General features: G+C 41.4%; 1 protein-coding gene across 1 annotated transcript; it reads right to left on the reverse strand.

The window, feature by feature from the left end:
• Positions 1–379: 379 nt before the first annotated feature.
• LOC122408632 (pyrokinin-1 receptor-like) lies at positions 380–20,659 on the reverse strand. The gene is made up of 5 exons (XM_043415506.1): positions 16,577–20,659; positions 15,057–15,466; positions 2,657–2,874; positions 1,902–2,382; positions 380–1,549 (listed from the first exon to the last, which is right to left on the reverse strand). The coding sequence occupies exons 1-5, from the start codon at positions 17,101–17,103 to the stop codon at positions 1,260–1,262; spliced, it is 1,926 nt and encodes a 641-aa protein (XP_043271441.1). The 5' UTR covers positions 17,104–20,659; the 3' UTR covers positions 380–1,259.
• Between the last annotated feature and the right edge of the window lie 2,070 nt (positions 20,660–22,729).

Here is a 22,729-nt window from a genome sequence, read left to right on the forward strand (position 1 = left end):
CTCTTGCGTCAAATTAGAGAAATCGATTTTTCACTATTTCAGTATGTTTTTGAAATATTTCCAATGAAAATCTGCCCACAAATGGGATGAGCCAAGGAAGACTGAGAAATTCCAAAGTGTCCATTTCAATGACCTCCAAATCTCTAAAAACAGAAGGACAATCTGTTCGATTTTCATTATTTTACACTGGAAAAAGGAAATCAACGTTTTTTCCCTTGATATCAGTGCAGTAAAAAATAGTGTCAGGAAATACCGCCAGAGAACGTGGCGAGCATGTCGAGTAGGCGCTGTCAATCCAAAATAATTATTCCAAGGCGTTCAATAAAATTTGCACGAATTCGATCCATGAAGAATAGTAACGAAGAATTAATATCACCGATTAAACTAACGACGATGCTTTAATAATTCATTGAAACTTTTCCGCACAGTACATTAATATGATTCAAGTTTTTTCAAACTCTTAAAAAAAAACACGAACATTATGGTACAGTGTATAGAATAGACGTTGATTGAATTATTGGCACGAAACAATAATGTGATCGAACAATAACGATTGAAAAAGTCTCTATTTCTCGAGTGCATTTATTGGAAACATCTAAATTCTGGCAATAATATAATAGTAATGATGATTAATATAATTATTATTACTTATTATAAACGATCTTTTTATAAGTATATTAAATAATAATTCACTCGTAGTGGAGTCGTTTTCAGCTAACGTAACAACTAAAACAAATCTCGTGCGGTTGTTATTCTTTTAATCACAGGATCTAATTAATCACAATTTATCTCGAAAAACGAGTGTTTTGGGAATGCTACTTGCCTTTGACGAATCAATGGTTAAACGGTGTTTAGTTGAATCTTCGAATCGCTAAACAATGTTCAATTTGTGTTCAGTTTATTGAAGTTCGATTGATCCTCAGTGTTTATGGAGTTTTGTACTCGAGCAGCTTGACTCACTGAGCAGTTACACATGCATTAATGTAATCTCGAGGTTGTCTCTCGTGCAGGGAGAGACTTTTTCACCGAGAAAGCCCGAAGAGGCAGAGTCTTCTTGGGCTTTTATTATTGTTTTTTCTTTCTCCCTCTTTCTCTCTACGATCAAATCGACATTGATTTTTTTGTTCATATGCTTGTTTTAAAGTTCTTAAGTATACTGAAGATTGGACGAAAGTGGTGGTGAAGTTGGACGGGCTCTCACGGACCATGGAATTCACATTGATGTCTCTGTAATCGACGAATCACAACTTTGTAACTTGTCAAGTAACGAGATCAAAGTTCAGCTCGCCCATGTAATTCGCGAGCTCCGATCCGGTGAATTCCGTTTCCCCGAGGTCCTGCAGACTCGAGTTGCTTATCGTGTTTGCACTCTCGATGCTCGGTTGAGACTGGAATTTGGGGATAATTCGCGGTGGAACTTCCGTCCTCGCGTTGATCGCCCCTTGATTCGATCGCTGCTGTTGCGCCTGATCCTCTTGATTCGTTGGTCTTTGGCGTTGATTCGCGAATAAACTTCTCGTACCGAAGCGCAATCTCTCGGCTATGAGACCTGCGTCAATGTCAAAACGAGTGGATTAGTTCCGGCGAAATACTCGTCACTCGAGCTTATTTTCAATGATAGTTTTCGGGAACCCCTCGCCTCTGAGATAAGCAACCGGAGCGACGGCTTTAACACGAAGTAGAGGATTCGAGGCCCCCGAAAATCATAAAGCCAACAGAAGCTGATTGGAGACGAAAAATTTTAAATATTTGCTAATTCTAATACTGAGCTATTGCCAAGATTTTCAAACAAACTTGCAGCACGTGTGCAAACGACTTGACGGCTGCTCCGTAATCTACAAAATTCATTGCATCTGGATGAGCAATTGGTGAAAAACAAATCAGCGAATTTGCAGACTTGCCTAAAGTGACGGTTTTCAAAACTGGTCGATGACTCTTGCTCAAGTAACGAGGAACTCCGACGTCGTTCCTGTTGGACAAATTGAGGTTTTTCACCTCGCGTGATACGATTGGACTGGAGATTTGACTGCTTGGCTCAGAGGAAGGTGTCGCCGATCTGTTATTGCTCCCCCGACCGTTCGATCGTTGGTATTCTTTCCGGGACTCGTTGCTGTTTCCAGGAACGAGATTGAGCCTCGATTGATCATTGACGAGGGGAGAAGACTCGTAATTGCGGAGGAGAGAGCGTTGCAGGCCGACGTCGGTACGCGTAACCGTAGGAAGCTTCTGAATTTCTTCGCTCGCTGAGAGCGATGCTGAATTTCTGTCAACGGCTCGTTTGAACGTCGACTTTCCGTAACGCGATAGGCTGCTGTACGTTTGTCGTCGCATGTCTTTCGTCTGCAACGATCTTCTACTTCCGCAATGTTCCGACAGCATACTCTGTTGAACACACGAGGGCCTGTTAATCATTCGTTAAAAAAATGTCAAAGCTCAATGCGGTTTATCTCACAAATAAACATACAAGCGCGATTCCGTAATTTCTTAATAAAATTTCGGTATTCGTGCATCGAAGCGATTTGAAATTGGAGCGTGAAGCACAAAATAGCGTCTAGTTAGCTTAGCGAGTTTTTGCAAACGCCGTAATCGAGATACTCAACGAGCAGAAGCGAATTTCATTAGTTCTTTAAAAGCTCTTCGCAACGTTCCAATTTACCTTGAATGCTTCGCGAAACTTGTTCGACATTATGTTGTAGAGAAGCGGATTAACAGTCGTCGATAGGTAGTAAAACACCCCGGAAACGTATGTCAAGACTGTGTAAACCGTGCTCAGAGCTGCTTGGGATTCTTCTTCGCTGCTCTGTGCGTAAACTGCCAAGAGCCTTTGAGCGTGGAACGGTGCCCAGCATATGAAAAACGCGACGACAACAGCGACTGGAAACAAAGTTAGAATGTTAGTGCCAATAACCCAAAAATTTTCGTCACAAAATTAAATTGCGAGCTCGTCAGTTCGACGGGTTGGGCGTTCTATTTCATACGGATTTTCCCGCACATCCTGATCGACCAGTCACGCACCTAGCGATTTAGAATTTCATTTGAAAATGCGTCGTAATTCTCTTGAATAGAGACACTCGGCACCGTCAATATGCATTATTCCTATTGAGTACTCCCATTAATAGGTTCGTTCCAGCCCATCCCGGTTGATGATAAAGCTTAATCGAAGCCATTCGTACCGATTGACTTCGAACCAGAGAACGTATCGCTCTCCTATTGAGCCATTAATTCTGCTTGAATTTCCATGGGCTCCTATCGATTTAAATCAATATCCATCAGATTTTTAAAGCAGGACGAAAACCTTGGCGACATTGAAAGCGTTTAGAATTACGGTTATTCAATAAAAATCGCAGATTGGGCTTCGAATCGTTCCGGGCGTTATTGGGGATTCGGACGATGACTTTGAAAGACACGAATAGTGTCGCCGAACGAATCGCAATGGGCATAAAATCGCAACAAATGTGAACGAGTCTTCCGTTTTAACGAGGTCGTGCCGCTCGTTAATACTTCTTTCGCAATTTGCTTCAATTTACTCTGCGAACAGCAATAAAAGTCTCGGTTCCTCCTCTCCCGCCACATGTTTCTTCGGGTGCTGCGCGCATGAGACGGAAGAAAATGAAATAACTTTTACAGACTGATTCATTACGACGCTTTCATCGGGCGTCGTCTTGCGCGGGCGCGAACCCCCGCGGCATTTACAATTATACGAAAATGCTCGAATCCCTTTTGAATCTACTTTTATCGTTCGTACACGCTTCGAGGTAAATCAGCGAATCAGGATTTACTGTGTTTAGAGAGCCACCGCCGCCTCTCTAATAATAGACGACTCGATGGAGAGTAATCCACTTTTACGCTTCCAGAGAAACGAAAAATGGTCAACCAAATAAATACAACTCGGTATGTAAATAAGAATTTCGTTTGAAGATGAAATATGGTTCGAGGGAAAATGAGATCGCGAGCACGCCGTGTTGCTTATGCTAATGATCCATGCCTGCCCGCGATTCATTTGTGATTACCAGAAAGAGAAGTAACTTCGTTACACGTTGGTGTTGGTGAATTGTGCACTGGACAAAGAAATCTTTATTTCTCTTGCTTTCTTCCTGAACGATCGAACTCTCATTCAGTTGGACAAAAATATGGTGGACTCGACGCTCCTTTTATCGAACAAACTAAATCGATCGCCATTTTGAGATAAAATCGAATATTTTTCTCTCAGCGTCGAAAAGTGGCCTTAAAAAACAAGCAGTACGATGTTGAGTATGAAAAATGATAAATATAAATGAATTTTCGAAAGAAAATGGTGCGTGCGGTGGATCGGTAGCTCCGTAGCAGTCTCTAGGAATGCAGAGTAAGAAAAAATATCACGAACTCTCGAAGCTTGATCGAAATGAAATTGAACCGTTCACGGAACCTCAATCAACATCTTTTGATGTACGTTAATGTTTGATTAAATGGAGGGAAAGGCTGTTCATTTAGTGAGAAGGTAAATTGGGCGAAGTTCAAGGTAAATTGAAAGCAAGCTCGGTACGACGAGCTTAAAGTCCAAATTAAGACAAGTGTGTGAGATGGGGCCGGTGACGTGGATCGGCGTGTGTTACTCGATGGAGGAGTTTGCGTAGATTAAGCAATAATTTCAAGACTCGACGGGCACGGGTTGCGAGGGAGGAAAGCCGCGTTCCTGAAAGCGTCACGGAATCGCGTCGGTGTGTTCCACAGTACAATAAATTGCGCGAATTCAGCCGATTGTTTCTCATGAGAATAGGACTCGTGTGTTGAACCTGTGGTGAAACCTGAGAATTCATTGTTCCACCGTGTTTAGGCCATCTGTCTCGCGTTCCTGGGTTCCTGTGCCGACCTAAAGTTCCTTCCGTTTGAAAACAGTCTTCGAGAATGATCTACGGCGCACCTTTCGAGCGTTGAAATAATTCGACGCGTCGAAATAGTTTCGAAGTTGGTTGGAGCAGACGCGAACCTTTGTAAATTCATGTTTTCCAAATATCACAGCATTATAAAAGTCAAGCATTTCCATCGCAGCGTTCGAATGTTAGTCACTTTTTTCAAAAATCATCCACACGAGAAATTTTCGTGTTAACCGGATTACGTTTATTTCTCTGTTATTTCATCTGGAGGCCAAAAAATCTGGAGGCCAGAATATGTAACAGCCTTTCACGCAGTCTTCCATTCAATATGATAATATTTAAAAAAACTATTGAAATTGATGAAAACAGTCGTAAAAACATATTTTAATGCAGCACACTGCAGACGCCACCGCAGCGAGCTAGAAATATCGAACGTATCATTAATGGAAATGAATGGAAAGAGCCTGCCAACTTGAATTATAAACGTACTTGGATTTTCCGCTGCATTTCCTCCGACGTACATTGCATTTATATCAAATTAATGCACATTCCGAGTACTTGGGGTAGTCGGAGATAAGGCGAGTAAGCGAAAAGTTTTGGACACTGGGCGCTGCAGGATTTGCTGCCATCGCCATATTTAACTAACTTTGATCTTATTTTTATTTTCATACGGCAAGTGCGCGAGCTTGCGCTATATCTTCACATCCATATATTTATGAAGCAAGCAAAATGGATTATCAATATTGTTGAGGAAACTAGGGTTCGCACGAGGAATAGATAAACAGAAAAACGAGCGGATTTTATCTCTGGGAAAAAGTACTTGCACCGTGAGTTTCATAAATCGAGAATTTTGTGATTACGTGTCGAAGGAAAATGAAGAAAGTGAGTCGAGCAATCGAGTATCCGCTCTTCCCGTTTTTCGCTTTTCCCTCTTCCCCCCCCCCTGGGGAAAATGGACGGGCAAATGTCATTGGATATTTGGACAAAGGCACTTTTCATTCTCCCCATCGGGGCGAACGTCGCCGCGAAATTCGCCGTGTCACCCACTCCGCTGACTCCTATTATCCATATACACGTGCTATCACCGATGAAGATTCGTTTTGGCAGCGTGCCAGGTGCCCAAAAACCTGGAACGGACGTAACGAATGGATCCGAAGCTTCGTCTTTTTCGTTAGGCTTTATCCAAGCTCGTTTCGTCCACGTTATTTTCCACCTTTTTCTCCTTCATACCGCTCCTGCGTTTTGATAGTATACTTTGCAATTTTTATGCGATATTATACGGCATCCTGGACCCGCCGGGGAATCGGCCCAGGAGGATCGAAGATCCGAGTACGATATTTTCATACCCCCTCGATTAATCGCTGTTTCGCGATGTTTACGACATTCTCGCAGGGGGAGTGAGTATCGATTGAAGAGTGGGACGGAGCTCGTACGCGGTGCGGCCCCGATGCACAGAGAACACGCGGTCATATTCGGAAAATAGTTTGAACTGATTTTTTTTCTCAAACGAGTGCAAACACTTTGTTGCGGATATTTGTATTTCTTCGCAGGTAATCTCGGCCTCGCGTTTACGAATGCGTGGAGTTATTTGTCTGGAAATCCTTGCGGGGGTGCGGGCGCGCTTTGGAGATGGACTCTCGGGCGAGGGCCGCGCGCGGAATTCAAAAAGTTTTACGAGAAATTAATGCTCCAGGGCACATCTTGAATACAAATTGGAGCGAGCAATAAAAAGTTCTCGTGCGCGGCTGTCCGCAAATGCCAGGCAAAATCCTTACAAACTTCATTTCCGAGCCGAGATTAGCGATGAACCGTTTCACTTTAGTAGGTTGAAAGGTGGAAGTTTGCGTTTACGAGGTTCGCAGAATAGCCAGACAGATTTTATTTCGTCATCAATTCATCAGCCTGGAACTCGTCAAGGTCCCTGACAAATGTTAATCCTTTATAATGGAGCACCGATCAACAAGGTTCGAGGTCCACAGCGTTCGCTGGATTCTTCTCCCATTGAAAACTCGTTGAAAAAACATTTGGCGAAGTCAGAAGAGAGCGAGTTCGAGATAAAATGTATTCAATCAGGATCATCCGACGTCTCTGGTGGCTCGAACATGCATGCCGTCGTGCAACTATGCGGGCTATGTTCATGCGCATGATTCTTCTCGTTGCATGTGGATTTTATGAATTCGTAAAAACAAATAAATATGAGACTTCTGGTTTATCGGAGGCGCCTGCGATCACGAGCGGCTTTCCCAGAAATTTAATTTGACTTTGGGTGCGCGCGCTCGGGAGATAAGTAAATCCGGATTAAATGCGAAAAATAAATCTACCAAATATCTACATTTTTGCTGATTCACTAACAAACTATTTACCAATGAAATCGTCGTTCTCGCGCTGCTTTCGATTGTCCATACAACAACCTCCAGGACGAACTTCAATCGTTGACTGCGTTCAATTTTACAAAATATGTTCTCCGGCCGAGAAAAAATACTTACTCGTGTCACGCATTATTTACTTTGTCGAGACGACGAAAGCGAGGACGACCATCGAGAAAAGTTAAAAAAACATTAAACTCCGAACAAAGTTATTCCTGGGTTATACGACGTTGCTAAACTTCGTTACGTGACCCTAGGAATCGTCTTCGGAGATGTCAATATCTGACGAATTCGGCCCTCCCCGAGTCTCGGATTTGAGACACTCCTGGCATAATTCCAGGTCTCGTTGAGATACGTGTGCGCTATGGGTTTTCGTTACTGTAATTTTCCCTCAGATCTATAGCGTCTCTGAGAAAAGACATTTGGAAACAGATGCTTCTTAAGTACGACAGTCTTCGCTCCTAACGATTCAATGGGGTATCGATTTTTTCGTCGTTGCCGAATACACAGAAAGCGCTCTGTGACAGTGCGACTTCGTGACACTGTCATTCGCACAGGAAATAAGTTGGGAAAACAAATTTTCGAAGGGACAAGCACTCTCTGCAATATTTCAGTGGTCTCCAGACTCCATTTTACATTTCTCGTTTCAATGAAAACGTTTCAACGAATTGAAGTGAAATAAAGTTCGTCGGATTCGAAGATTTGCTCAGAGACCATTTTGCCACACGTACTGTGTTGATTCAATTACCGATTTTAATACCGAGATCACTGAATTCGTATGGGAAATCCAAGTTTGGAGAAACGAATTCCCTGATACGGTTTTCCGGAACATAAAGTTGATTATTTTTTCAAGGAAACTCTCCAATCTCTGTCATTAGTGAGAAAAATTATTTTCTCTTGGTATTCCCAAAGTTATTTATTCTCAGAGTTCCATGAATTTCTACATGATTCACATCGTGGATTCTGATTTTACGAACACACTCAGAATTCTTGGTATTGAAAAACTCAAATTTTCTTTATAACGAGTTATTTTCAAAAGTCTTTTTCAACTTTTTAAACGGAGCAACCCATAGAATTCGCAATCATCCAACGATAATCTACCTCCTTAAAAAAACGATCGATAAAACTGTTTTTTTGTGCAAACGAGTTTCAACGATCGCTCGAATCGGCTTAACAAAGATTTCGATGACTGGACTCGATTCGCTGTGATTTTCGTTCCATTCGATCAGCTTCGTCGTCGAAATGAAAGTGAACTTCTTTCCTACTTATCCCTGTCTATCGACACTGAGAGACTTGCGAGCTAGTTGGCATACGGGGGAGGAACTCTAGAAGGATTTAATTAAACGATTCGTGGTATCAAGAGGAATTTTCTATCAGCGTTCGACTTTGTGACGGAAGTTTTCCCCCCGTGTGTTCCCACGTTTCAATTAGAGTAGCGAAAGGCGAGCAGGGATGCAACTTTTTTTTAGCCTCCGGATATACGAGCGGGCATCCGTTCTCCACTTTTTCTTCTACTTTACCGGTTAAAATCAATGAAGAGATGAATTATGCGTGACTGCGCGACGTGTTCTCAAATAACATGGTCACGTAGTAGATCAAAAAGTCGATCGTGATTCTCGAGCAGGTACGATCAATTCTTCCTTCTCCTATTCGAAGGGTGCAAGTTTTTAATAATGGATTTTGTTCTTCATATTTTTATAAATGCATGCTTCATTTTCCCATGAGTTTTTTCATCCCTCTGCGCTGGGAGCTCATCGCGCGGTGCCTCATCAGGTGTCAACTGAGGCAAGAGATTTCGTCTCGAAATCTTATTCGGCAGTGCTTCAATGGGAATTTCGTACGCGAGGTGGGAACTGTAATGGGAATTTTGAGCGAATTTTCGTCGCTCCAAAAGACCCGCAGCAGGGTTTTACAAACCTGAGGGAATAAGAAAAGGAAACGAGGTGAATAATGCACCTCGCTCCGTTCACGCCAATCGCGATTTCATAAGCAGGCTCGACAACACGCGTTTTTTTCATAAAACATTTACTTTCCCATTGAGTTTGAAAGATCTCGTGATTAAAAAAGTGCTTTTCAAAGGAATCTGCGAGTGAGTGAAAGCCCTAATTTTTCTCACCTTTTACGACGCCGTTATTACATATTCATTCCAAGAGACTGAACCACCCTTCGCGAGATCGTTATGCAAAACATGAAGGAAAAATGAATCTCGCTTTTTTTCATGGCTGACTTGAAGGTCCGTATAAAAGCTCGGAAAAAATCGAGCACCGTTGGAACAACTGAGAGTGTTTCGAGCCGTAAAGGATTCCAGACGAAATATAATTGTGTTTCTTCTTCCAATTTTGTCGGTAACCGTTCCCATCATTCTCAACGGGATTGGGGCGATCGAATTGAATATTCAGCATCGAGGTGTAGATGGGAATTTTCTTGGGAATCCAAACAATTGCGGTATTACAAGTTTCGAATTGGATTGAGAAGAACAGCGTTTTTTACCTCCCCCAAACTCCTTCAATAATGTGAATTTATTAAAGAATAAAAAATAAACGACGGCGAAATTGGGTCATCTGAGAGAATCATTTCACCGTTGGACGAAAAAATCGTAAAATGTCGTAGCATTCGATGTCGTCGTGCAGCGTTTTCTTCAATTCGTTCGGATTTCATAAGAGTATACGAATTTCGTATACTAAGCGTCACGACCATCGAGTTTGAAGAGTGACCCGTAAAACTGAAAATTTATGCGTCTTCACGGATCCTGATTCTCTATACTGTGTTTCGTCGTAAATAAAACGAATCAGAAAACGTTCAGAAAAATCTGTCCTCTGAGTTCTCTCTAATCGAAGCGATGTAGAAAAAATTGTTTCTCTAAGTTCAGCCAAAAATATTTCACATCCGAATAACTATTCCATATTTTCTTCGACGATGGATGCTGTGACGATTCGAAAAAAATCGACGAAAAATTGTGCAAGTCTCATCGTCGTGTAGGAACCTTTCCTTCAGGGACGAATTTGAGAATCGAATGAATCCAAAACTGCTGGAGTTTCCATTTTGAGATCTAATAATTTTCTGATCGAAGATGAAAACTCTTCGCTCACTAATTCATCACGGACAGTGACATAATGACATAGCTCCACAAAAATATTATTCCTAATTTGTAATCCACTACGAATGTTCATTTGACAGAATTAAAAAAAAACAATCCCCACTCCGCCACCCACATTTGCAGCGTGAGGTCGGACACATAAATAACGAATCCACTCGATGTTTGTGACTAGTCGCGAGAAGATTTTTTCAAAATATTTTCACTTACCGGGATCATACCATTTGATAGAACGATAGTGCTCGCGCGTCGGAGTCTCGCGCGACAACGTATTTTATTACACAGCGTGTGGGAATCGTAAAATTTGATGAAAATTAAATTTACGACTGGATACACAAGCCTGAAATGATATTACTCGACGAAGACTCTTCGTGCCGTCCCTAATAGCATTCCTCAAAAAATAAGTCTATTTATTCGTGGATCCGAATAAAAAACACTGCGAGTTTTTGAACTCTCGAAATATATCTCGATTTCAATTAGAAGGAGTGACTTCCTGCCAGCTCCTCGGGCCAACGAAATGAATTGGGAGAATGAGAATCGATGTGCGGGTTCGCTCGTACGAAATGAAGGATCCGGAGGAATCTCATTGATATTTATACATTGATATGTAAGAAGGGATTTAATAAGATTGATCATAGCGAGCCCTGGATCAGCGAATAAAGCTCATCAGGCACGTTGTCAAGGAGAAGAAAACTTCGGAAGATGTCATACCCGCACCAACGCATTCATTTCCTGCCAGTGATTAGATTTCGTGACACACCCCAGACACGAACTTGCAATCCCCCTCGAAACTCTTTGTTCTTCTTCTTCTTCTTTCATTTTTTCATGAAACAAGTTTTTTTTCTCACGAGCTGAGAGACTATTAATTCTCGCCATTAAAGACGAATCCAGGGAGCCCTTTGATAATAAATTAATAATTCATATCGACGAATTAAATTACAACGATTGGTCGAAATAAATATGTTTACTCTCGCGTTAAGCAACTGATGGAAAATATCGATAGTTTTTTTCTCTTCGAATCATAAATTGCTTCGTTAAAATATTCGTCTTTAACGCATTCTCGAAAATGATGAAATCAACTCCTCTCTTTCTCTCTCGTTCATTAAGGAAGACACACTCGCGATGAGAGCCAAATCGTTAAAACGTTTTTGTCGAATAAAAACTACTGTTATTATTCAATCTTAATTCCCTCTTTCGTCTTCAGATATCGAGTTATCTCTTGAGATATTTAACACGTCAAGGATCAATAGAGATCGCTATCTTTCAGATGGAATTTACATTTTAGTCACAACTCATTTGCCTCGCTTTTTCGATGTCGCCTCTCTGAAAAAGCCAAAATACTTGCTCTCTCTCGGACCACTAAACATTCACGAGATTTCATTTTTTTCCTTCTCTATCGAGATGATCAATACCCCGAAACCGGTTGACGCATTTTTTTACTTTCCTGACCACCGTCCGCTCAGACATCCGGCTGAATCTGATTGGAGAGTATTCTTTTTTTACTGGTACGTTATTTTCGTACATTATCTTCTGGGCTAGCTTCGAGTGTATCGACATTAAAATTTTTATAACACGTACTTGCCACTTATTTTCGTACTTCCTCGATCACCGAGTCACTCGTGTGCTTCGGATACATCAGGAAACCGGCGGTGAATAGAGAAGAACAATTGTCGAAGCTAGAACGTCGATATCAGTTTGCAAATTTTTAGCACTTCGGCATCCTCAATACGAAAAACTAAGTTCGATGCTCATCCGCGGAGTGTTGTCAGTGAAATTCGCCATTTCGCGGTCACCATAAATCCGATGGAAAATGGAGTTCCGGATACTGCTTTTCCTCAAAGCCGTCAACTCACAGAAGCCCGAACGGCGATCGTACGTCCACGGAGAGACTTTTATACGAATATTTCGGATGAATACAATAGAACAATTTGCTATGCTTTGTAGCAGCGCTGTTGTATATCGCCATTCTATTATGTCCGACAGGCAAAATTTAGGTCTGTGAATATTCTTGCATCGAACGATGTATCGATATCCGAATATCACTCGTGTCTTTGGTGAAATGTTAAAAATTGATCAATTGGACCGGACAAGTTGGTGAAATGTCGAAAATTTTTTAATCGTTGAGTCGCACCGTCCAAAAAAAAGTAAATTTTCTTTTCGACAAAGAATTACTTGACAAAGTCCGTTTATGAACGAAGCGATTGCCTGAAATTTTACTATGTGCCACTAGTTAATTTTCATGTTTATACTCGCAACGCCTCTTATAATTGGTGGGCGCATGAATTTTGCTATGGTATTGAGCAAAATTCAGTGCGGTACGAAGGAAAATACGAAACTATGCAATTTTTCGTATAGCACAGAGAAACCATTGCTATGGTATCTCCTAAATTTTCATCAAATCATTTCATTATTTACTATGTTTTTAATCGAAATTCGCTCGGTGTTCATTTTTTATATAGTACAGCGCGTTATTTACTATGGACTGTGGTAATGGTTCCCCAAACTTTTCCATTATTTGACCCCCTCTGTAGCGATTATTACTATAATATCGATATGGTCCGACGTTACCATAAAAACATAGTAATTTTTGCTATAAAAGTCTCTCCGTGATCGCTGGAGTTTGATAACGTTTGTTCCCTCGCGTGAATATTAACAAGTTGCTGATGAAATTTATTCGTGTTTTCCTTGAGGATTTTCGCATGAAGCTTGAGCCCGATTCGTCACAAGCCATGCGGCGGCGCCAGAGCGATACTTCCGATATTTTCTCCTTGCCGCTTTTGGTAACCCTCTTGCCTATGAATTGCCACGTTTATATGCGCGCGAGAAAGACTGGATAAACGTGTCAGCACTAAGTATCATTCAGCGAAAATGTAGCCACTGGCAATCCGTGTAATCGTAGCAAGTTTTACTGTGAGTTTTCGCATTTTTCATGGTGAAATCGAGTTCCGTCGCAATGTCAATTTATCCAGCTGCGCGTATTCAACAAATATTGGTCTGCCCGCGCATTTTATTTCCACTGTAACGGAATCTAGTTGAAACGGTAAAATATTATTTGACAGGATATTCAGTCGGACGTGTAAAAAATTTCAAGATTCCAACCAAATTTCATTTTCAACCTGTGCAAAAAAACAGTGCAATCGTTGAAAATACAATAAACAAATAATAACAAAGTGCACGATTCTCCGTCCCATGGATCGATCGCCCCGCCTCAATCGCTCGAATTTGCTCATACGTTTATGCCTGATTGAAAAAGAATCGAAGTGGTTTTTACATAACTTTGACCAGCAGCTGTGAAGTCTACATTTTACGAGGCTGCATGAGAGGATTGAAAAAACCTCCATTCGAATTTTCTACCGAATCATGCGATTCATAATTAAAAGCTATATTCCCGAGCATCATTAAAAGCGCCTGTTCCTTCAAACGACACAAAAAAACGTGAAGCTCTAGAAAAAGATACGAAGAAGAATACACAATTCAGGCGTTCAAGATCAACGAGAAGCAGCCGCGCATTTATGTTTCAAAATTTACGATTTATATTCACCTTCTTTTTTGTCGAAAGGAAAAAAATTGAGCGTACAAGTGGACGAGTGTCTGAGGTACACACATAATATTTTATATGCAATACCCGGCCTGGATAACGTCTCCATTGAGCTTTAACGCCTCCTCATGCAATATGTATAGGTGAAAAGTATAGTACACATATTTTGAAGTTATGCATAACCAGTGAGGAGAGAAAAGGGCTTGACTGTGTTGATTTACGCCCGCGAATTCTTCGAGTTACGCTTTTTCCTTCGTTTTTTTTTTTTCGTACGTGTGTGTGCGAGGGATGTGAAACGTTTTTACCTGCCGACCGAAAACTTTTCGACTTCTCATCGCCCTTTATCGTTTCGAAGGAGCAGAATAATTTAGCACGAACCGTGCGTTCGTTCCGAGTGAAAAAAACGATTCGACGTAATGAAAAGCTCACAAAGTAACGTGATTAAAGTATGCCAGGTTAGTTATGCCATCGAATATCTTCCGAGCCAGTCTTACACTCGTGCGCTCATTATCGAGTGTGCAGCTTATTTCAGTGGCTCGGCTGTACGTGTGCGTGTGTGCCTGAGTGCGTCTGCGTTTCGCTGCTACACAATTTCAGAAGCAATCGATTACACAGCCCGCGGGATTCAACGTAACTTCTCTCGTTCAGCTTATCTTTATCTTTAACGAGCAGCCACACGAAAATCCTGCACTCGTTTTCCGACTGTGTACCTCGCGGCACGTTTTTACGCTCGATTTAACACGAGCCTGATACTAATTTGAGAAATCTTCGAGGAATTCTGAGCATTCGCAAACGGAGGAGATCGACTCTGGAGCTGCTGACCTTTGCTCGTAGAGACTCTGAATGAGATTTTTTAAGCCGAGACACCGATTGGGTGCTTTAGACGCTGTGGAAAGATAAATTCCGCGGGAATCTGAATCCGATTATTTCAAATAATTCATCGTCATCCTCGACAGCTGGAAATTCTTTTTAATTAATCTTCTAGGCCTTTCGTGTCTTCGGAATTTTATGAAACTCCCCTCGAGTGCGAACCGATACGGAAAATTCAGCCGGAAAAATGGCCAACGAATATCGAAAAATGAAACAATTATTTGAGTGGGAGATAAAACAATGTTGCCCGGGGAAATATGACGCGGACACCGGTCGACCGATCGTATCGCATTTTCGCAAAACGGCCCCAACATCAAAATGTACTTCGAGCTTACCTAGCATTCTTATAACGTTTCTCTGGGAGGCGCACCGTCCCCTTCCGTACTCCGAGCGGTTAGTCCCGCTCCCCACGGGTTGGTTCCTCCTCGCGGAAGTGAGCAACCTCGATCTCCGGAGTTTGATACCGATCAAGACGTAAAGAACGGTTATAATGGTCATCGGTGCGACGAAAAATAGTATCGTCGATATCTCGAAAGCGTGCTGAATGATAACCCACTTTCTCGAACACGTGTCCGTCCCTGGCACAGCCGTGCCATTCTCATCCCGAATGAAAACAACGCCAAATTGTATGGCTTGGGGTATCGCGAGACAGAGTGCCAGCAGCCAGATCAGAATTACGTATTTCACCGCCCTCGAAAGCTTCGACATTGTGTGAGAGAGGAAAGGATGACAAATTGCCACGTATCTGTGGAAAGGAGAAAATTCAGGATTAGTGTAACGCAAGATATCCCACAATTTATAATGAGTTTGCAGTGAGGAGGGATTTGCTGAATCGACGAAATTCTTCATGACTCGACGATATTTTCGTTAACCTGCGATTCTTATTTGGAACTCAGCATTTTTAGATTTTTCCAGGCACGCGTAAATCCGCATTTTTTACTGTTTCAATCCACGCTGATATAAAGTCTAACACGAGGGTAACAAAACTCGATTTCCTCCAATCACAACCCCTTTCACGTAAATATTGGTTTGAAGGGTCCGCGTTGACAAGACTCAGAAAACAGGAAGGAAGATTGATGCCGCTTTTATTTGGAAGAAATTCCTCAAGATCGACCGGCTTCCAATTTATTATCCTCCCCCGATAGTCATATTTTTTTCGGGCATCAATAGACGATGCGTGTATCGAGAAGAAAGCACGATTTTTGAAAAACATCACTTTTATATTCTCAGAAACACGAAAGTTAAAGTAATGCATAAAATCTCGAAGAAAACACAGCCAATGGCCGTCAGGGGAGGATCATACCATCGGTATAAAAACGAATGAAAATCTATTGAAATTGCTTCACGTTAGGAGCTAGAACTCTGGACTCGGAATGACGAATGGACCTCGATTGTAAAAGCGAAATCATTGAAGGCTCTACACTGAGAAAAAAAATGGTTGATTCAATAGCAATTGATGTTATTGGAAGAGTTTTCTTCATTTAACTGCAATGTTTTTGCAGAGAGTGAATCCGCAGTTTGATTTAAAACTATTTTATTCATATAATCATATGTTTAACCTTGTGATGATCAAATATTTCATTGGCACCCCGTAACGACACATTTCGTTGTTCCAATGACTTTTTTTCTCAGAGTATCGCGATGAATTTTTATCACGAATGAGCAAGTTTGACGCCAGAGTGATGATAATAAAAATCGACTTTTGGATCGGTTTTCTCCAAATGTTCGACCCAATTTTTTACGATTTTCCTTATTCGATTGGTTTATTTATTAAATTTTCAACAGGGTGAGCGCCATCAGCACCGACTCGAGCAACAATTTCGTTCGATACTCTTGAAAAAAGATGATTACAAACCTCTCGACGGTGAAAGCTGTGATAGTGAGGACAGTCGCATTGGCCGAGGTTTCAGCAGCGAAGCTCTGTATGATGCAGAATATCTCACCAAATACGTATGGAAAGTGAGACCAAATGAAATACATTTCCGGCGGTAGGCCGGATATGAGGAGCAGCAGATCGGATATGGCGAGACTGAAGAGATAGTAATTGGTCGCCGTGTGCATCGATCGGTTCCGAGCGATAACGACACAAGTGGAGACGTTGCCGATGAGGCCGGTGAAAAAAATAAGTACGTAGATGACTGTAATGGGCACCACGATGTATAGGGAATCGCGTTGCTGATTGACGACTGCCGTTGAGGATTCGCTCGTCAATAAAGCGTTCATCGCAGCCGTGTAATTTTCCTGCAACCTCGAACCTCCTGCTTCCAGTGAGTTTGTAACGGCAAACGGAAAAATATCGATCGTCGATCGATCGCCTCGCGCGTCCCTGATCGTATCGTCCACTTGCACGATTTCTGGCATTGCGGCGCTGCCCTCGATCATGTTTTTTCGAAAGAAAACAGTTGCACTTGGCAAATGATCGGTCGGAAAACAAACACGAAATTGACCGTTTCGTATTTTTTGAGGAATATCAAGCCGCACTGATGCCACTCGTTACACTGACGAATCTCAGACTTTCGGAGCGCTCTTTCATCAACCAATTTCCCTCCAATTTGAATAAACGTCGCGAATTTCGTTGTTTCGGATTTCGCTGAACTTTATTTCCGGCATAAACTTCGGACAGTCTTAATGCACTCCACACCTCGCACGAATAATCATGTTAAATTTGTTTTTTACGACGAACATCCCCACTTTATCATCCCACTATATTCTCCAAAATGTCCACGTAAATTAGGCTCGCTCTTGAGGCCGTGTATACTCGCGCCTTTGCACAATGAACTCCCTCGATCTCTCGCGGTGTAAACGAGCATCACAACGCAGCTCCGTCACCGCGTGTTCCTTCGATGCACGTGCTTTAACAGAGACACACACAGTAATTCATTCGCTGGGAGGGGTCATGCCTTTTCCGTTGAGTCTGTCTCCTCGTACGATTCCAAATTGACCTCACTCAGTCTCGTCCAATAAAACGAAAATTCTATATCCTGCATCGTACGCGTATAAGTGGACTCGCGAATAGACGTTTGCTAATAAATATTTATGTGTTCTCAAACACTTGGAGAAAGGCGAAGCGGTGAAAAAATCTGCCACTTTATGCACGTGTGAAAAAAGCCTCCCATCGCCCGACCACCGGATTATTCACTCGAATATTTCTGTCGCGTTTGTTTTTCTACGTTTCTTTTTATCTCTACGATTCGCCTACGCGAGCAGGGCCTCAAACGTCGAGCGTCGAACACGGCAAAAGCTATTTTGAATTCAGTTTCAGCTTGTCATATCCAAAGCTCTTTCTTCGTTTGTGACAATCCAAAAGTTGGGGCGAATTTTTTAGAGGTTCCAACGAGACGCTGGGAGATGAGAGAGTGGGAAATGGAAACTGCGGTCCTTGGCACAACGGCGTTTGTCTCGACGGATCCGCGCACTTCACATGCAAATTCCTTCGGCTCCATGCATCATCCCTGTATCCATATTTTTTTCGTGAGTTTCATCCTTAAACTTTTCTTACTCCAACTCCTCGCTACGAAATTCCCGCGAGAAATCCACTCGATCGATGTTTTAGCAGATTTTTTTTTGTGCCAATGATGCATGTATGGAGTTCAGGTATAATCCATGAATACATAAAACAGAACGAGATGTTGGATAACGGCTTAGGTTGAAAGAGAAAAGAATGGAGGATTTGACGGCACGGCGCGAAACCGTGCAGGCGCCTCGGGAAGCTCCTTAAAATTATCCAAATTCGCCGCTTCGCGTTTCCCCTCGAGCGATCCTTCTTTTCAAACCGTTTGAGATTTATCGCCGAAGGAATAATGCCGATGTCGTGGTAATCCCACGACAAAATATTTCGGCTGGTAAGCACGCTGCCGTTGTCACGTCCTTCGCACTTGTCACTTCCGCTACCAACGATTTTCGAGTGAGTTTTGAAGTCTTCGATCCGCACGTGCGCGCACGCTCCACTTTTGTATTTGTGACTTTATTTTTCAAATTATTCTCAGAAAGAAAATACTGCGTTAGCCAAAAATACCAAGTTCTTATCCAACGCTGTAATTTTCTGAAGATTCTTCCCGCGATATCCCCGTCGCTTTTGTACGCTTTTTCTAAATTATTTGCCTCCTACAAGTTTCGTCGGCCAATAACGGGATTTCGTATCCCGCGGTTCGAGGGGTCTCGACACTGCAGGCAACTCGATATTTTTCTGCGGCTCTTCTTCTTCTTCTTTTTTCTTAACTTCCAACGACCCCTCTATTTTTGGTACTCTAATTTTAAAAATATGTTCCTTCAACTCCCGCAAGTTTACTAATCCCATTATCTGCGAATCACAATCTGTCAAGAAACTCCGAAGGCCGGCTTGATGACAGTGATTTTTATACTGTCGAGCGCTCTTTCAGGCTTCGTCGTTACACGCGTTTCTGGCGGAAAGTATTTCGAAGAACGGCCAGTGCTTTTTTCAATTATTTTTGCAATGAAATATATTTTGGAACGCACATAACTAACTTTGTTTTATTCACGATGGTAAATCTCTGCTCGATGAACTTTGTGCACGGATCATCGACGTTTCGATCATTCGATCACTCATTTTTTTTTTCATTCTTATTAAATTTCTTTTGTTTTTGTATCTTTGTATTAAAGCTACTTTTTGAAAGATTGCTAAACACTCGGAAACTTGGCAAGAAACTTTTTCAATCACTCGTTCGGTCAAGCTTGTTCTTTTATCGCGGGAATAACGTTCGAATTATTCGAGTACATTAATTAGGCTTTTAAATCAACGCGACGATCTTTGCCGGGCCGGATAATTCAATAGTATAAACGTAAATATCCGCATATCACTATTGTTCAATGGGATAAAGAACCGGTGTAATATCACTGGGAAACGTGGTCAGCTGTCGCAGCCTCCTTACGTCTCGCGCGGTCCTTCGTCGCGATCGCGTCTCCGTTCGACTAGGGCGCGAACGAGGAGGCTCGTCGGATCTGCCGGTATATTTGCCCGGTTTCTCTCTCCCTCTTCTACAAGGTGGTAAATATTCTCTCGTCTCTTGGGAGAAGTTGGGAGATTCGAGCGGACGGGCTACATTGGCTTTTATTTCGAAACTGTCTTCTCTTTCTTTTCGGCTTCCCCCTCTCTTTGGTTCGTTGCGTATATAAATGTAGCTGTAGTTAGGTGGAATCGATCGAAGCACACACTGCAGAATTTCTCCGATTAACTGATCAGACGAATTGTATTACCGTTGGGCTTCCATGGCCCGAAATGTCGTTTTACTTGTCGCGTTATTCCCTTTGTCCGAGATAAAATTCTGTTCAATGTCAATTGTGCGTAATTCAATCTGCGCGCGATCAATCATGCCCAATGGAATGTCATTTTATATTTATTATAATTAATTTAAGTGTCCTTCAGCGGGTCAAGTTGGAATGATTTAGAAATTATCCAACACTCGGTGTTCTCGCTTCTCGTTTCTTTGAAGCTCGTTAAATTTGCGGAGCCAACTCTTTTTCATGAAAATTCAATTTCGATGCGCTGTCATTGTACTTTGTGCTAATGTTCAGCAGCTCCAATTCCTTTGACAATTCTCGCTGATTCTTTCCACCTGATACACACACTGTAAACTAGTTTTTTCATCTTTTGTCCATGAGGCCACTCAATTTTTTACTTATTTTCACGTTTTTTTTTATCATTTCATCACAAGAAGGGGCCCGCGAATAAATTCCTCAGTGGAAAAAAAATCGAATCCGCGAATATGATATGCGAGTATTTTGCCGATTTGCCTGAAAATGAAAAGGCAAAAATTCACTCGTCTTCTTTCCAATGTCAGTGTTATTAATGCCTCTCATAATAATAACGATAAATTTTTTCTACTCATAGACTTTGAGAAAGCAATTAAATTCCTTCACGATTTTTCGCTGCGCGACCTACGATAAATCGTGACGTTTCGGTCATTATTCTCCGTACAAAATGACAGATAATTTTATTTCGAAAAATTGTCAAATCGAAAAAAACTTTTTTCAACGTATACAAAAATATGGAAAATGATTTTTTTAGTCCGGAAATGAGCAATTATCTGATGGATGAAATTTCCGAATAAAACAACCACGAAACATGCTAAAAAAAAAAAATAAAAAAACTGTGCTTCGGTTTCCCAACACAAATAGTCGCGTTCAACGCTTTCGAGTATGAAAATAATCGTACCGTAATCCGTGAAATATTTGATAGGATTCCTGACTCCGCGAGCGTGATAACGCATACATTTTTCACGTGATATTATTATCGCCAATTATTTAAGAATCGAGGATGCTGTGTGTGTATAAAAGAAACGAGATTTCATAATTACTGACAAGTGTGGATGATATGAGTTCGGTATGTAGACGCTTGGCGACTTTGTATTAGTCATAAACTCATAACGATCTCGTACTCCCACGTGCTTGAAATAATCGTGAATATACGACGAGCAGTTGATATAATATGACATCGCCATAAGCATTTATACACGACGGTTTATCGCCCGGATTCATTACGTAACATGGAATTTCGTTCCAACATTTGCTCGAGTACAATTATTTTTTATTTATTAATTATTCATAAATAATAAAGTCAAACATAATTGAATCAAGGTAAATAAACATTTCTCGCAGGGTTGCGTTCTATTGAGATATATAAATAACGGAAAAAGCAATCGCTCTCGCAATTGGTATCTATCATGAACGGAAGCTCATTAATTATGCACTTCCATAATTCCTCTAATTAAATACCGACACAGGTTGGTATCAGAATCAGAATATCTGATATTTTATTCACTTGCAGAATAAGCATTTGAATTTTTAATTTTGAGCTACCAAAATTCGAATGATTCCAGTTGGGGAGTTAGAAATATTTTAGTGTAGATTCTAGAAACAATTTCACAGAAAGATTATTCGAAAAGCGTGTACGAATATTCTGATCAGAGCCCGCATCAGCGTCGTTCTTTTATGTTGATCGGTTGTCGTACGACGTCATCGCTATAAATGGTCTAATTTAGTTCTTTGGGCACGAGAAATAATTGAGTGGAATGATACTTTTGTTCGAAATATCAGGCGAAATGTGATGGGAAAAAGGCTTTTTCATAAGCTTCGATGATTACTAATTAATTATTGAAAAAATTCCTTCATTCATAATTGAAATATTTTTTTTCACTTCTTGTTCTGTTGAATTCGGTGGAAAGCGAAAAAGCAAAACACGATCGCTAATTAATGGAAACTTTACATCCATTGGAAAAATTGGCTTTCAGCCTTTATGTATGGCTGATGCGTGCCTTATTTTCGTGTGGGTTTTCTCATCTATAAAATTAAATATATAATTCATTTTTGTATCTGCGAGAGTCTCTATCTCTTGATCGCACATTTTCAACGATCTTCCACAAAACATAACTCAAGCGAGCCCTGCTCCAACGGGACGTGACCTGAAAATGGAGTTCGTAATCGCTCTCTTCGGGGATAACGACAATTTGCACTCCACCCTAAAAATGGTGTACGGTAAATCATATTTCGTTCGTTATTTGTGTACTGATATACATAAATCGAAAAAAAAACTTATCGAGCACAAAAGAGAAGTTCGTGGAGAGCGAAGAGAATTCTGACCGAAATTGTAGTGCATCGATGACTATAAAAACTACATTTTTTTTGATTATTCACAATTTTTTGGTAAGAGAATGACATTTCATCTGCGTAAAAGTTTCCAAAGAATCGCAACATCGTTGTATTCCTATGCCCCCCGCGCGAAACGACGAATGAAAAGTTTTCTGCTTCCGTTTCCAAAGATCGAATATCGGGGACAGGTACACACCACTATTTTCTCGTTTTCGGCGTCCCGCACCTCGAAGATAAGTTCTACATCTGTATGCATGTGCGTCCATCCCTATTTATAATGTTGAGTGAGTAAACGCTTGAAAAAAAGGCCACCGAAAAATGTGCTTATCCTAGTTGAGATAGGAGAGTACGCGATGAGCCCTATTGCTCATCGCGTTTTATCGTGCAATCTCGTTTCATCGAC

Source organism: Venturia canescens, chromosome 4 (genome assembly GCF_019457755.1).
Source record: "Venturia canescens isolate UGA chromosome 4, ASM1945775v1, whole genome shotgun sequence".
Lineage (NCBI taxonomy): Eukaryota > Metazoa > Arthropoda > Insecta > Hymenoptera > Ichneumonidae > Venturia > Venturia canescens.